The 16,374-nt window shown below is 32.8% G+C and overlaps 1 protein-coding gene across 1 annotated transcript; it reads right to left on the bottom strand.

Annotated features, from left to right (window-relative positions):
• Positions 1-8,035: 8,035 nt before the first annotated feature.
• LOC120085170 (cytochrome P450 CYP82D47-like) lies at positions 8,036-10,952 on the bottom strand. The gene is made up of 2 exons (XM_039041053.1): positions 9,814-10,952; positions 8,036-8,713 (listed from the first exon to the last, which is right to left on the bottom strand). The coding sequence occupies exons 1-2, from the start codon at positions 10,765-10,767 to the stop codon at positions 8,090-8,092; spliced, it is 1,578 nt and encodes a 525-aa protein (XP_038896981.1). The 5' UTR covers positions 10,768-10,952; the 3' UTR covers positions 8,036-8,089.
• Positions 10,953-16,374: the final 5,422 nt, after the last annotated feature.

Raw genomic sequence — 16,374 nt, 5'->3', positions numbered from 1 at the left:
CCTAGTGACACTACGAATATAGTCCGCTTTATAGAGGTTTACAAGTGTTGTGAACTACTACAGATGGTTGATCCTGACCATTCATATGGAGACATGCGAGCAGGGGTGTCCTATACAAAGAGTTTGCATAAGACCGAACCACAAGATGACTAGTCTCTTTATATAACATCATTGATACTTGAGACTTACATCTCACCTAAATGACCATAGATGACATGACCTCAATCCTTAATGTTTGGGAACTCCTACCTTTGAGGGTGGTCCTTTAATTAGTATAGGTGAGAGTGGTGATATTGTTAACTCAACATGCCTACCTTTTTGGGGATTTGTCTAGTTTGGGAGCTGGGAACTCAGTTACACAAGATGGAATTCACTCATTCCCCAAAGTAGGGGTAAGTAGATAGATTGTTACCTTAAGGGTTGATTCCAGATCTTGAACATAGTGACCACAACTTCTCTTTGGAAGAGAGAACTCAGTCATAGTAGGACTACGACTTATGTTCGTTAGAGAGACCAGTGGTACTTAAGAAGTTAGATGTAACTATAGAGGAATAACAGTAAATTGACCCAGCTATACTTACAAGTGATCTGTGAAGGGTTATCGCAATGTTGATTGGTTGATATGAACACAAAATATATCTGTAGTAAGGAAAGTTCAACTATCGGTCTTTAGTGGAGTGCCTGACAGTTAACGAATGGTGGATCTCGTGACTAAAAAGTTTAATCAGTTATTCACGTACCGTTGGAGCTTCAAGCTACAGGTCCATAATGTCCCCTTGTTAGCTCAATGGATTCAAGTTGAGAATCAGTTCTTGGGGTTGATTTGAAATGTTCAATTTGACAAGAGGAATTCAATTATATATGATATAATTGGTGTGATGTATGAGATAGATCAAGTGAAGGATTAATGTAAATATGATTTACATTAAGTACCATAAAATAGAAAAAGAGCAATGGTTTATATGTTTTATGAGATAAAATATTTAAACTGTAGGTTATAAATATAGTATGAAAAGTTGGTTATCATTTATATTTATAATAATATTAATTATTTAATAATTATCTCTTTTTCTCTAATAACTAATTGAGTGAGAGGTTATTGGTGGTTTTATGATAAGCATCAGATAAAAGGAAAAATATTTTTCTAATTTTAGAAGAATTGCTTAATTCGAAAAAGAACTCACGGAATGCTATCAAGTGAAATAGTTTCACTAAACGATAACTAATAGAAAGACTAAATGATCATAGAATGTCACTATATGATAGTTCACTCAGCTGGTCGTAGCTAAACGATCACAGGGCATTGTCTATACGATAGGTTTCCTTCTTCTACAAGATTGAGCATTCGTCTATGCGATAGACACTTCTCATCTCCTACACGATTTTTGTTCTTACAAGTCTTTTCCTCTAACCAAGTTCATATAGAGCCCACACTTCCGGATTCTCATACAGAGAATACCAAAGTAACCACTGTGGTGGTGTCCTCACTCGTTCAACTGAGTTCGAGGTTTAGGAGGCCGTTCGTTGGGTTCGTGATCATTGTGATCGTTGGGTTCGTGTTTGCTGTTAATAGTGTTGTGTTTCGGTCGTTGTGTTTGAGCCTTCGTGTATTGTTGTCTTGGAGACTGAACGAGCGTTCGTGATCGAGGGAGTTTGAAGATTGAGTTTTCAAAGGCATGATACTCTATCCCTTGATTATCTGTAAATGCTGTAATTTCTAGGTGTTGTATGACTAGTTAGTTTCCGTTTGTATACTGTAATTGTGTATGTTCAATATCGAATGGAATTTGAAACGATCCTTCCGTTGCTCATGGAAATACTCATGTCTGATTTCCTTCAAGCATGTAGGACTTATCACCCTAAGAAAGCATGCCCAAGTTTGCAGTGGAGACCTATACCACGAGACTACTCCATGGGAGGGTATCCTAGTTATATGGATGAAGATTTTGATCAGCCTAGATGGGAGGAGTCTTATGGCGATGGAAACCTAGGATGGGACCAGTTCCATTATGATTGACACCTTGCCACATCCGACATGATGATGCATGCTCACACTGTCGACTCAGGTATGTCATTAGAAGATGTAATTAGACAACTTACTATTAACAATATTGTTTTTAAGCAGGAGATCTGCAACCTCTACGAGACCTTTAGTCTTCAGACTCAGGTTGAAACTGATCTTCAGAGTTTGAGAAACTCAGTCACTTAATCCTCTAATTTTGTTGAGAGAGGATGTGAACCCCTACTACACACATCTTTTGACATCATCAAGGCGTGCAGCGATGAGGTAATCTATGTCGACATTGAGAATGAATTAGAGGATAACATGCCATGTTTAGAACCAGTTTTTTAGGACTATGAAGAATATGAGCCTAAACCTGTTGATTTCCAGGTGCTAGAGTTAGAGGTTGAAAAATCTCGTCCTGTTTTGTCGTCTGGTATATCGTATATTTTAGTTTTGTTCTTCTTGTTCTCACGAGTCAGTTGAGTCCAAGTCTTTATTTTTTGTTGAGACAGTCTTTGAGTCTTCTATCTTATTTCCTTTTATAAATATGAAAAATACCAAATCCGATCTATCTGGTTCTCTTCAAAAGATCCTTATAGCTTTACCGAGCTATATCGACTCATCCAAGAAGGGACCAGAGAAATACGAGAATTTCTTTGTGCCTTGACAAGGAGAGGTCACGTCGAACAATCAACGTTAAAAATTTTCTTTAGAGCATTGCGATGCTGCGACGAATGACGGACATGGAGCTGAGCACACGCACAAGTGAGCGTTGGACAAATGTTGGACTTCTTGTCTCACGCTTCCTTCTCACCCCATCAGCGTTGCAACCCTATTCCAAACATTGCAACGCTGTGTTGATCGTTATAAGTTCCTCTTCCACATTATCGTTTCGTATATCCATTGCACTTCATTTCAATTTCACACATTTATCTCTACCACATCAACCCCCTCCCCCCTCCCTCCTCCCCCCCATTTATCGCTTTGGTTAGAAAATTAACTTAATGAAACCAATCACGCTTCTCTGCAAATCGTCTCAGACTTACCACTATTGCTACGTTTTAGTAGTGATAGGAGTAGTTTGGTATTTACAAATTTCTTTTGCTTCAGTTTAGAGTCAAACTAACGACTTCAATTCTCGATCTGAACATACGTATAGTTGGCATTAATCACATGTTCTCACAAAATCTCGTGCATCTTTGATAGGTATTGAAAAACACTATATTTTACATGTTAAATCCCTCAATTTTATACTATTAATTTGTTTAATATGTCAATTTTGTAGGTAAAATAATCCCGGAAGCATTTTAAAGTCATTACAAAAAAAAAGGATTAAATTGGATCAAAAAGAACCAGAAATATAGCCAAAGAAGCCAAAATCGAGCAATGGATCAAAAGAAGAGAAGAAAAGAAGGATGAAAATACGAAGATGTGCAGATTTTTTTCTAATCGACATCTTTTGTGCGTCATTAAAAAACGCTACGAAATTTTCATAAAAAAATAAAAATAAAACGTGCGCACCTACACAAGGGGGCATTGTAATGTTTCCTACCAGCGTGAGAGATCCATTTTTTCAACAATTTTTATGGGAGATACCCATTTTTATGATTTTGAGAGCTTTTCTCTGCATTTTTTTAGAGATTTTTCCATAATTTTCTTACGTTTTTGTACAAATTATTGCAGGACTCAGTAGAGTTCTTCTTGAAGATTTTACCATTTTATGAATAGGTAAGTTCTTTTATCTTGGGGATTATGTTAGATTAGCCAATTCTTGAGACTTTTCTTTACCTTTCCTCATGTAATTTGTTGTTCTTGAATGTTCTTGCTATTAATTTCAATAAAATATGATAGAAATGAGTTGATGCCTCAATTTTGTTAGAATTTTTATGCAAAATTACATGGCTCTATTGCATAATTTTAATGAGGTTGCAAGAACTAGTAATTTTGATGGAAATTTGGACTTGTTTTCCTATTTTCTGGAAAAGAATTACTATTTTACAACCTTCATTTTAATCATGTTTGATTTCAGTCTTTTTAATTTCAAGAATGTCATAGTTGAGAAAACCCAATAAATAAATACAATTTAGGAATTAAATGTGGAATGCCTTTAGGAAGCATTTATGAACTAAATTAGGGTTAATTGACCAATTTAGATTAATTGACTAATTAGGGCTTAGGGTAGGTGAGGCAAAGGGGTTGTTGGGTCAGGTTTGGGGCCGATAGGTCCCTCAATGTACGCTCTTCTAGTTGTGCCATCGTCTCTTCTTATTCTACTTATTCTTCATAATTCTCTAGTGCTTCTGTGCCTTCACCATAAATTTGTTCTTCACTAACCCTTCATTCTTTCACTTCCCTTTCGTCCCCTTTCCTCCCATCCTAGCTCTATAAAATACAATAACGTACTAGGATCCTGGGAGGATCGGATCATACATAGATAGAAAAAACCAAAGAACGGTTATGGAACTATAAACCCTCCAAAAGAGAAACTACTTGGTTCTCCGACAATCATGCCAATTTGATCGGCATAATTTTTCATCTAATTTCGGATCAAATAAATAATTGTTTCAATCAAAAAGTGTAATAGTGGTAGCACGAGTCGAACATAATGAGCTGTTGAATTTCTCTATTAAACCGATTTACTACCTGAGGTAACTGAGGAGGGTTTTGAAATTAGTGTATTCAATTGTATGAAAACTACATTATAGAAAAGTAATAGTGATCAAATTCAATAATTAAATAGTATAGCTTAGGCTTTCAAGTTATTCATCAATTGCAAATTGATCATAGGTTTATCGAATTCATTCCTATATTGTGTAAACTTAGACAACTCTAGAAATGCTAGGTGAGAGTCCAATTAATTTAATTAATAAACTTAATTAGATGAAAAGCAACCTAATTAATATGGACTAACCACATTACGATTTCAAATCTGGCTAAGGTGAATACCAACTAGGAATTTCCTAAATTAATATTCATCATGACTCTTCATATGTAGAGTATTATTCACTATTAGATGCAATAGTTTACATGCTAATCTAACTCTTTGCCACTTTTAATTAAATCACAATTATATGTCACGTATTGCAATTCGAAACCTAGCTAATGATCATACAACCTCAAAACAGAAATATAATTAATCATAACCATTCAATCAACAAAAGAATTCAAAGAACAATTCATGGAATTGTAGAAACATCTTAAACTCACAAATTACAATATAGGCAAAAATTAATCTAACGCTTAAACTAAAATGAGTACCTAGCCGAATATTGACATGAAGATCGAAGAGGTAGATTTTGGATACATCAGTTATCAAAAAACAGGAGAAAAATAAAGATAAAACATAAGGAATTCGGCTAGATCACAGATCCTTCACCTTATGTGGCCAAACTTTTTTTTTTTTTTATAACATTCAAACTAGCGCCGCGGAATTAGGAGGCAATGCCGCGACGTTAATGAAAACATGTGTTCACTTTCAGAGTATTGTGGCACTTTAAGGCAGCCTTGCGACATTGTGTGTTTTATGTGAAAAAAAAACTCTTGGAGAAATGTGTTGAGTGTGGCTCCTAAGAGGCGCAATTGCGCTGTGCATCAGAGGCTGAATTATAATTTTGACTACTACATTCTTCGTTGATGCATTTAAGTTTCATTTTGATCCGTTTTAACTTATTTTCATCTCTAACATTTCATTTTATTTCTTAGGTACTTGATACTTAAGAAAATCATGAATTGAATATAGAAAACATAGGAACGAATCTAAATTAAGTGGAGCAAGATGACACGTTTTCGGTATTATCAAGAATCCCTTTTTAAGTTATAGTAGAACAATTCAACAAGATCTAGAAAAAACATTCCAGATCTATACCAGCAACAACCTTCTATAATCCTAAAGATTAAAACATATGTAGCTTGCAGCAACCACACTAAACAAGCGGCTCAATAATTCATTAAACGACCACCCATAAATTGAACAAAACCACGATATAATGGGTAATTTTGAGAAGATACTCAAGGAGAGAACAAACTATCTCGCAAGGAAACAAACAGTAGGCCCCGAAATCTACAGAAAATCCCACTGAAAAATAGAAAAAAATATTTTGCAAAATTTTCTGTCTTTAGGACATGTAGTAAAATGTGTTGTTTATTTTTTGTCACTAATAAATAAGTCAATCATACTACCATAACAAACTCGTTAATAATCTCTCTCTTTGACTATTTTTTAGGCAAATAAACCATATTGCATTGAAAGTTTTATACCATCAACAATGGTTTGTCGTCGTTTTTGTCTCATCAAAACAAAATTATGTTATTAATAAACAACATATTATTATTTAACATTTATTAAATTAATAATTTTATTCGTACACAAATTATTTAAATTTTCTAATGATACTCAATAATATGAATAATAATTATGATATTTGCAATAGATAGTAAAATCAAGTAAAAAATTCAAAAATATATCACCTCTTTCAAATAATTGCAAATAAGATATGGATGTGTTGACTAGTCAACCTTTGAATTTCTTCTAATTGCTCCCATCCTTTGTTTTTTTATTTTTTTATTTTATTTTCTTTCTCAATTTTTGCTTATTTTTTTTTATAATTATTTTATTTTCTTTCACTTCCTTCTTCTTCCCTTTCTTTTTTTTCTTTTTTTCTTTTTTTCTTTTTTCGATTTTTGCTTATTCCCTTTCTTTTTTTTATTTTTTTTATTTTCTTTTCTTACTCTGGTTTTTGTTTCTTCCTTCTTTTTAATTTCCTTTCTTTTATCCAATTTTTCCTTCTTCCTTTTTTTCCATGAGAAATAAGTGGTTGAGTTTCGTACCCAAGATTTGAAAGTACTCAATTGATAATTGACTTAATACCAATAAACCAATCATCAAGTTTGATTATTATAACAAAATATTAAATATAAATTGCAAGTGAAAGTCTATCAATGATAACCAATAATATTTTCTATCATTGATAGCTTAATCTTTGATGATTTTGTTCACAACTAATAGTCACTTATTGAAATCTATCACTGATAGCCAACTTAATAAATTTAATTAATAAAGTTGAATCTCGAACTAAAGTGTAAGTGAAATGCCTATAAGTTATAACTAACAATATGTTTATCAATGATAGAAGCTATCAACGATGATAAGTTATTTGATGGTAAAAAGGAATGATAGAAGTTATCTCTAATAGCATATTATCAATGATAGAAGTTATCACCGATAACTACGATATAAGTAATATCGGTGATATAACTTAGATGATATCCATATATCGATGATATGAATGAATAAAAGTCAATTCCATTTATGAAAGTTTATCATTGATAGCCACTTCTAAAATTTATCAATGATAACCACTAATTGAAGCTATCAATGATAGTCATAGCTATCAATGATATGACTCAATCTTTGAAAGATAATCGTTTCCTTTCAAAAGTAAACTTATAAAAGTCTATTATTGATATCCATTGATTGCCTTAGATGTTAATATTTCAAGTTTGATTGTAATTGATCAAGTGTATCAATGATAGTCACTGAAAATTGATAGCAAACTAAAAGGTTATATTTCAAGTGGTACTATTTTAAAATTATATTAATATTTCTCAAATTGAAAGCTATAACTGATAGTAACTATCAATGACATCAACTAATAGTAGCTATCAGTAGCTATTACTGATAGCTGCTATTAGTTGATATCAGCGATAATTTTCAATTTTAGAAAACTGAAAGAAGAAGCGCGAAATGGTGGACTGTGTGTGATCTTTTTGGTCATTTATCTATAGAGTTATCACTGATAGTTGCTATTAGTGATATTTAATGCTAATTTTGTACTATATTCTTAATATGTTTATCCTTATCCTACATCTTATTTTGAATCTGATTATTATATGTGTAACCAACCCTAATAATTAAGTATACTTTCATATTAGAATAGCAACAATCGGAATTGTCAAGGAGAAAAACAATTGAAAAACTATTCAATATAAAACTGTCATAAAGTAATTATCTCATAATAACTTGGAAAATAGTTTCTTCAACTATTGTTTCATATTTTATTGTACTTTCAATTAACAGATTCGACATCAGTCATAAACTCGAGGATGGAGGCGTGGACTTAAAAGAACTTGGAGTGGATCTTTTCTAATGCTAGTCAAACCGATGCTTTCTTCCATATTGAGTAATTCTTTAGTTGGTCTTTCAATCTGAAACCCATGAAGTAGATTTGCAAGCGTTAAATGCATAATTTGAAGGGCAAATGAGACTGCTGGGCACATCCTACGCCCACTTCCAAATGGTATCAATTGAGGAGTTTTTCCTCTAACTTCAAAATCTTTATGATTTGTTAGAAATCTTTCTGGTCGAAATTCATGAGGATCTTCCCACACACGTGGGTCTCTTTGAAGCTTTTGTATATTCACCGTGAGGCGTGTTCCTGCTGGAATATGGTAGCCAGCAATTCTACAATCTTCCATAGACTCATGAGGTGTTCCAAGTGGTCCCGGTGGATACAAACGTAATGTTTCCTTCACAATTGCTTGAAGATATTTCAGATTTCTTACATCTGATTCTTTAACTTGTTTGTGTCTCCCAACTTGTTCATCTAATTCAAGTTGAGCTTTCTTGAGTACATCTTGATTGTTGAGCAATAAAGAAAGAGTCCATATCATTGTTATCATTGTTGTGTCAGAACCCGCCAATATGAGAGCCTACACAAACTTCAGCCGATTTTAATGAGTAAAATGGCATGGGCACGTGTTTGAAATGCAAGACTTTGAAATTTCTAAATTAACATTCTTTGCTAACTAACTTAGGGGATGGGATTCAATTATAAACTTTCAAATTGTAGCAAAGTAACTCCGGGAGAATTTTCTATATTAAAATATTGGATAAATATTGGTGCAATGTCTAAAAAGTGATAAGGATAATAACCAAGTGTATAACAATACTTTAAAAAAATTAGAAATATAACAATATCTATCAGCGAAAGAGTTCTATTGTTGATAGACTACCAACAATATAGCTATCATTGATAGTTTCCTATCAGCGATGTCTATCATTAATAGACTATCTAAAATTTATCATATTTATATAATTTTTTTTATATTATACCTATATTTGTTAATATTTTAGGCGTAATTACTATATTTACAATATGTCCCTATCAAAATTGAATTTGTGCGTCATGATATTAATGCTTTCTTTTGAATTCAAATAAATGATAATGATGTTAATATACTACTTGATAGAAATTAAGTGATGTGGTCATGTATGCGTATTAGTAATTTTTTAAAAAAAAGAATTAGTTGCTGCATCAATTTTATTTCATTAAAATGGAGAATTATATTATGTAACAGAGAAAGACTTATTCAATAAGCTAACTATTCCGTGTTGGTTCACATATTTAGGTCCGGTCTCGTAACCATTTACTCTTTTGTTTTTGTTTTTAAAAATTATGTTCATTTCATTACAATGAGTTGCATTACTCTTAATTATAATGGTTAAATTCTTAGTTAAATTTTAAAAACAAAAACAACTTTTTGAAAGTTACTTTTTTAGTTCTCAAAATTTAGCTTGATTTTTTAAACAATCCGTTAAAAGTAGATAAGGAATGAAAAAATTTGGAGGTGAAAGTAGTGTCCATATATTTAATTTGAAAAAAAAAAACAAAAAATAAAATGATTATCAAAGGGAATCTTATCCAATTATATTAGGGTGATTTTTTCAAATAATGTTTTAGGGAAACACTTGATTTTTTATTTTTTATTTTTCTGAAAAACAAAACTTGATCTTTGAAAACCATACATACCAAACATGAGGCCTTGATAATTGTATCTGCATCATAGCTTGAAAGTTGTTCTCCACCCTCTTTAAAGACAGCAAGCATTGCATCCATGAAGTCATGCTCCTCAAAATTTGTCTTCTGTTGATGTTCTTTAAGCCATTTATCAAAAACATTATCAAGAATTTTAGCCGTCTTCTTCATGGCCTTCTCATGTCCACCCAAATCTAACCACTTTAGAAATGGAAACGAATCTGAAGGTACAAACACTCCAAACCATTCAAAAAAATCCCTCAATGCCTTTCGATACTCTTCATTATCATTATCAGTCCCATCCACCGCCGTCGAGAATCTCTTTCCAACCACTATCCTAAATATTGTGTTTAGAATTATATCTCCAAACCACGTTTTCATCTCCACCAATGTTTTCTGCTCATTGTTATTCTTGTTTATGATACATAACTCATACAGCTTCTTAATCGAATTATGGACTTCGAATGCTCTTATGTGTTGGAGTTGGTCGAGGCGGTGGTTCGTCAAGAGTTCGACCGTGGCTAGTTTGCGGACATGGCGCCAATGTGGACCATAGGGGCTGAACCCAAACATGGCATAGTCATATCCCAACAACTTTGAGGCCACGAGCTTTGGACGAGAGGCAAAGATTTTATCGTTTGTTGTAAAACACTCGTTTGCTATTTCCCAACTGCTCACAATCAAGGCTTTCTTCATACCCAATTTCAAAGTAAAGATTGGTCCATAAGTATCTGCCAACTTTGCGAAGGTTATGTGCGCTGGTTCTGCTGCATTTAGCAAATGGAGGTGACCAATCAGTGGCCAACCACCGACAGGTTCGGGTGGGAGTTTATTTCGATGAGCTCCAATGACTCTTGTGGATATAATGAAGAGAGCATAGAGAAAGAGGACGACGGAGAAAATTCCAGCGATGACGGTGGCCGATGAAGAGAGCTGAGAAAATTCCATTTCTGAGAAATGTATGTTAGGGAGTTTCAGGAATACTAATTACATACTCATCTTAAGATGTAAAGATGTATTCTAGAATTACTCTATTTTCTCATTACTTCAAAAATTTATAGAAAAATGACCCAATGACTTGACACACATTCGTGACAGTAATATATATATTTTTTTGTTTTTGGTAGTTTTTCACATAGGCCTATTCATTATATATTAAGAGAATTACTTGAACAAACAAAAGTTTGTGGAGGAGATTTATTTGTCGTGTAGTGTTGGGTGCTTCTTATCCCATTCTAATCACAAAAAATAAAAAATAAAAAAAATAAAAAAATAAAAAGTAAAAATAGTTTGCCACATGGTAACTATAATTTGATATAAAGATGAATTTAACCTAGAATGTATTTAAGTATTTTTCTACCTTGACTTATTATTCACCAAATCTCATGTTTCACATATTTGTGAAAGAATAAATCAATAGTCAAGTTCTTGTTAAATTATATAATATTAAATTTATTTTTACCAATAAATTTAAGTTTTGGGTCAACCAGTAATTTAAGATGATATCAAAAAAATTTCTATCGAAAATGTTTAATCTTTTTTTGACTGATGTCAACTTGGTTGGTCTAAGATTCTTTTTTAGATCTAGTGCGTATTGTGGAAAAGATTTTGAAATAGAAGTTCATGTGTTGTTCAAATTAAAAGAACTTCTAACCCCTACAGGTTGGTTTAGGAGGTTTTGTACTCAAATTCCTATATTGTTTTTTTTTTTTTTTCAATTAATATTCATTTTCACTTGTTAGGTGTTTTTCATAGTTCAAGTTCATAAGTAAGGAAAAGAGTTAAATGATATAATTAAATTTGTTTTCATCCATAAACATATTTTTTTAGGTCAATTAGTAATTAAAGACAGACATGCAGTCGATTTTAATATGCCACGTGGCAATGTAAACTTTTTATGTTTTCATTTATATATAGTTTTTTTATCTTTTTTTCTAGTTTATTTTTTCCTTTTCATTTAACTCACAATATTTTTTTTTCTTTCTTTCTACAAACTCTTTTAACAATATTAATTTGTTTTTAAATTCATCAACTTGTTATTTTTATTATCTTTCTTCATTTATACAATATCAATTATTTTCAATTATTCACTTGAAAAGTCAAAATGTAAAATAATGAGATGAGAAGTATATTTCATAACTTAGAAAGCGGTATTTATGACCTCATGATCGATTTCTTTTTTGTTTTATAATTTTTATTTATCTTTTTATTTTCTTTTTTTTTTCATCTACACAGTATATTTATTGTCGACAATTGTATTAAATTTTATCGACAGGTATCAATATTTTCACGATATTTTCATGTTTCCACAGGTTCGATATCAACACAAGGAGTGAACCTATATTTCTATTATCAAGTATAAAAATATCACGAAACATAAAAATAAGCATCAAAATGCCACTAGAATAAAAATAATATAAATAATAAAATGTTTATTTACTAATTTAAATATATTTTTCTTTTTTTGTTTTTACAATTTTTCTAGAAATACATCAAAACCGATATTTACATCAACTTTTTGTAAACTGAAGACCTCAATATTTCAATCCACATCGAAATGTTATGTTTCATAACATTTGAAAAAAAAAAAAAAAAAAAAAAAAAAAAAAACTGTAAATAAAAATGTAAAAAGAAAAAAGAAAAAAGAAAAAAGAAAAAAAAAGCTAAGATTGACATGTGGCACGATTAAAATGGGTCACGTTTTTGCTAGCAAAGGTTAGGTGAATAAGTGTTGTATAGGTATGTTTAACTCTTAAATGTATGAAACCAAAATTATGAAGTAGTTCAAAGAAGTTATCTAACATCCACATACTATGATGAGACACCGAGCTGTAACACCCTATTTAAATCATTTTTCTTCAACTACGTAAGGGTGTGGTAATTCAATAGATTGTACCTATAGTTTTAAGTATTCATTAATAATTTTTTTAATATGATTTAATTTTGTTGAAATATTTCAAGAGGTAGAATTATTTAGGGACAGTTGTAAATATAGACTTTACACTCAAAATATTAGTAGATATAACATAATGTAAAAAAAAATTGCAAATATGACCAAATTTAAATAGTCTATCAGTGATAGACCATATTATTGGTAAGAGTATATGAGTGATAGACCATACCACTGGTAAGAGTCTAGTGGCATGGTCTATCCGCAATAGAAATTTATCGCTGATAGACTTGTCTAACTTTACAATTTTTTTAAATGATATTATACACTTGGTTATTATTCCTTAAAATGCTACCAATTGTAATTACCCTTTTTTAAAGAAAGAAACAAAATAATACTTGAAGAATATTATTACACAAAAGTTATATATAGAAGCTAAAAATTAAAAATATCAATTCAAACATATGAGGATTAGACATCTCTTACTTTTTCTTTGAAAATTTGGTCACTCCAACCACTGCTGTCCTGACTGGCACTGGTCTGCCATCAAAGCTGCTACTACCCTCTCTACCAACGACCATCTTCACCTCTGCCACCTCGACACCGACAACCTCACTCGTGTCTTCTTGTGCCTTTTGAAAGACTACGATCACGCGAGATTTGCGCTGAAGGTGGTGGATAAAAGCGTGGATTTTTGTTAAAAAGACAAAATTGGAATATACACTTAACGAAAATAGAAGAAATTCAAATTTAAATATTTTTCCATTTTTATTAATTTTCAAACACTGAAGGTACGCTTGCAATTAAAGGTTTTGTATTTCTCACCCATTACAAATTCCCTTATTTGATTTCTGAGCCATTTCTTCATCTTTCCAGCGTTGATCTTGAGTATTTGGGTCTTATGAAGAGTGGTCAGTCCAGCAATTTGTGGTATCAAAGCTTCTAGATCATCAAGGTCAACATTTTTATTAAAATTCTTAAGAAATCAAAACTCGATACTCGATAAGATCAGAAATGGCTGTTACAAGATATGAGATTGAGAAGTTTGATGGGAATGGCGATTTTGGCCTATGGAAGGCCAAAATCAAAGCCATTCTTGGACAACAAAGAGCCTATAAGGCCTTTTTGGACCCATCAACTCTGCCATCCACTATATCAGCACAAGAAAGAGAAAACATGGAGCTTTCAACATATAGGACTCTGGTTCTGAATCTCAATGACAGTATTTTGAGGCAAGTAATTGATCAAGACACGACCTACAAGATGTGGGTCAAGCTAGAAGGTCTTTTTGCATCCAAGGACTCCCCAACAGGATGTATCTAAGGGAGAAGTCCTTCACGTTCAAGATGGATTTTGCCAAACCTCTTTCAGATATTTTGGATGAGTTCAAAAGGATAGTCTCAGTGTTCAAGAGCCTTGGTGAGAAAATTGACGACAAGAATGAGGCTTTGTGCTATTAAACTCTCTACCCGAAATCTATAAGAAGATGAAGAATGCCTTAAAATAGGCAGAGAATCAGTTATCACTCATGCCATCATTTCAGCAATAAGAATTAGAGAGTTAGAGCTTCAATCAGTCAAGAAGGAATAGACTAGTGCAGAGGGGTTGTTTGCCAAGGGGAAGAACAAGCAGAATCAGTCGAAGGGGAATAAAAGCAAGTCAGGTGAATAGAAAAAACCTAAGACCAAGCTGAGATGTAACTACTATAAGAAGAAAGGTCACTTGATCAAAGATTGCTACAATCTGAAATGGAAAAATAAAGAAAAGGAGAAGGATCATAAAGGAAAACAACTAGAAGCTTTAGTGGTTGAAGGTTTCGACTTTTATTCTGATGCCTTAGCCTCCACTAGCAACCAAACCAACCAAATTAGTCCATTTAGGAAGCATGACTGGGTACTTGACTCCAGTTCTACCTATCACATGACACCTTTCAGACCTTGGCTTAATACTTACAAGGAAATAGATGGAGATCTGTGTACATGGAAAACAATAAAGCCTGCAAGATCAAAGGGGTTGATTTAGTATTCTTGAAGCTAAATGATGGATCAATCAAGCTTCTAAAAAATGTGAGACACGTATCTTTGCTCAAGAGAAACCCGATATCTCTGGGCATGTTGGACTCCATTGGGTGTGAATCCAGAGGAAAAGGTGGAGTTCTTGAGGTGATTAAGGATTCCGGGGTTGTGTTGGTTGGTGAGAAGGTCAATGTGAAGGAAATCGAACTTGAGATTTCCATGAGCAGTGGAATAAAGATCATACCAAATTACAATCATAAATGAACATATAAATTATAGTCGAAACAGAAACATATAGTTATACAATTGATACCTAAATTATAGCATGAACAACTACAAATGAACAAGGCGAAAGGTACAAACATTTGTAGACTTCTTTCCACGCTCCTTGCTCACGAACGCTCGGACACAGTAACCTCGAATGCTCGAACAACACGACCACAACACTTCACGAACACTTCGCACTCCTCCTCAGCGATTGCCTCGATCATGAACACTTCAGCAAGAACACGAACGGCCTCCACAGAATCGCGACAGTATCAAGTTGAGTAAGACACCACCAAGAAGATTACCACGGTATTCTTGGATTGAGAATCTAGAGGGTGGGCTCTGTTCGGACTTAGATGAGGCAAATGAAGTAGGAAAGAACAATCGCGTACAAGATTGGGCAAGTGGGAGAAGACAGAAACCTATGACATAGGTTGATACCCAATCGTTTAGCTAAAGCCAAGAGATCGTTTAGTAAAACACGCTGTCGCTTAGTAAATTGGTATTTACTTGACAAGCTCCAGTGAGTTTCTATTGCAAGAGAGAAAAAGCTCAAAAACAATTTTCAATCTTTTGTAAAAGCTTACTAAAAATAGGAAAACAATTTTCCTTTTATCTCACGGTTACCATGAACCACCAATAACCTCCCACTCAATTGGTTATTAGAGAAAAAGATTTAATTATCCAATAATTAATATTATTATAAATATAAATGATAACTAACTTATCACACTATATTTAAAACCTATAGTTTTAATATTTCATCTCATGAAATATATAAACCATAGTTCATTTTCTATTCTATGGTACTTAATGTAAAACTCATTTACATCAATCCTCCACTAGATGTATCTCATACAACATACCGATTATATCATATATAATCAAAATACCTCTTGTCAATTTGAACATTTCAAATCAACACCAAGAACTGATCCTCAACTGAATCCATTGAGCTACCAAGTGGACCTTATGAATCTATAGCTCGAAGCTTCAATGGTACGTGAATAACTGACTAAATATTTAGTCATGGGATCCACCACCGGTTAACTGCCAGACACTCTACTAAAGACCGACAGCTAAATTCTCATTATGATAGATATATTATTTATCCATCTTAACCAATCAAAAGTGCGACAATCCTTCACAGATCGCTCGTAAGTACAGTTGAGCCAATAACCGTTATGCCCCTATAGTTACATCTAACTTCTTAAGTACCACTGATCCCTCTAATGAACATAAGTCATAGTCCTACTATAACTGAGTCTTCTCATCCAAAGAGAAGTTGTGTCCTCTATGTTCAAGCCCCGAAATAAACCCTTAAGGGAGCAATCTCTTTACTTATCCCTGCTTCAAGAAAGGAGTGAATTCCATCTTGTAGAT

This window comes from Benincasa hispida, chromosome 9, assembly GCF_009727055.1.
Source record: "Benincasa hispida cultivar B227 chromosome 9, ASM972705v1, whole genome shotgun sequence".
Lineage (NCBI taxonomy): Eukaryota > Viridiplantae > Streptophyta > Magnoliopsida > Cucurbitales > Cucurbitaceae > Benincasa > Benincasa hispida.
This window is presented reverse-complemented; position numbering and strand designations above follow the sequence as displayed.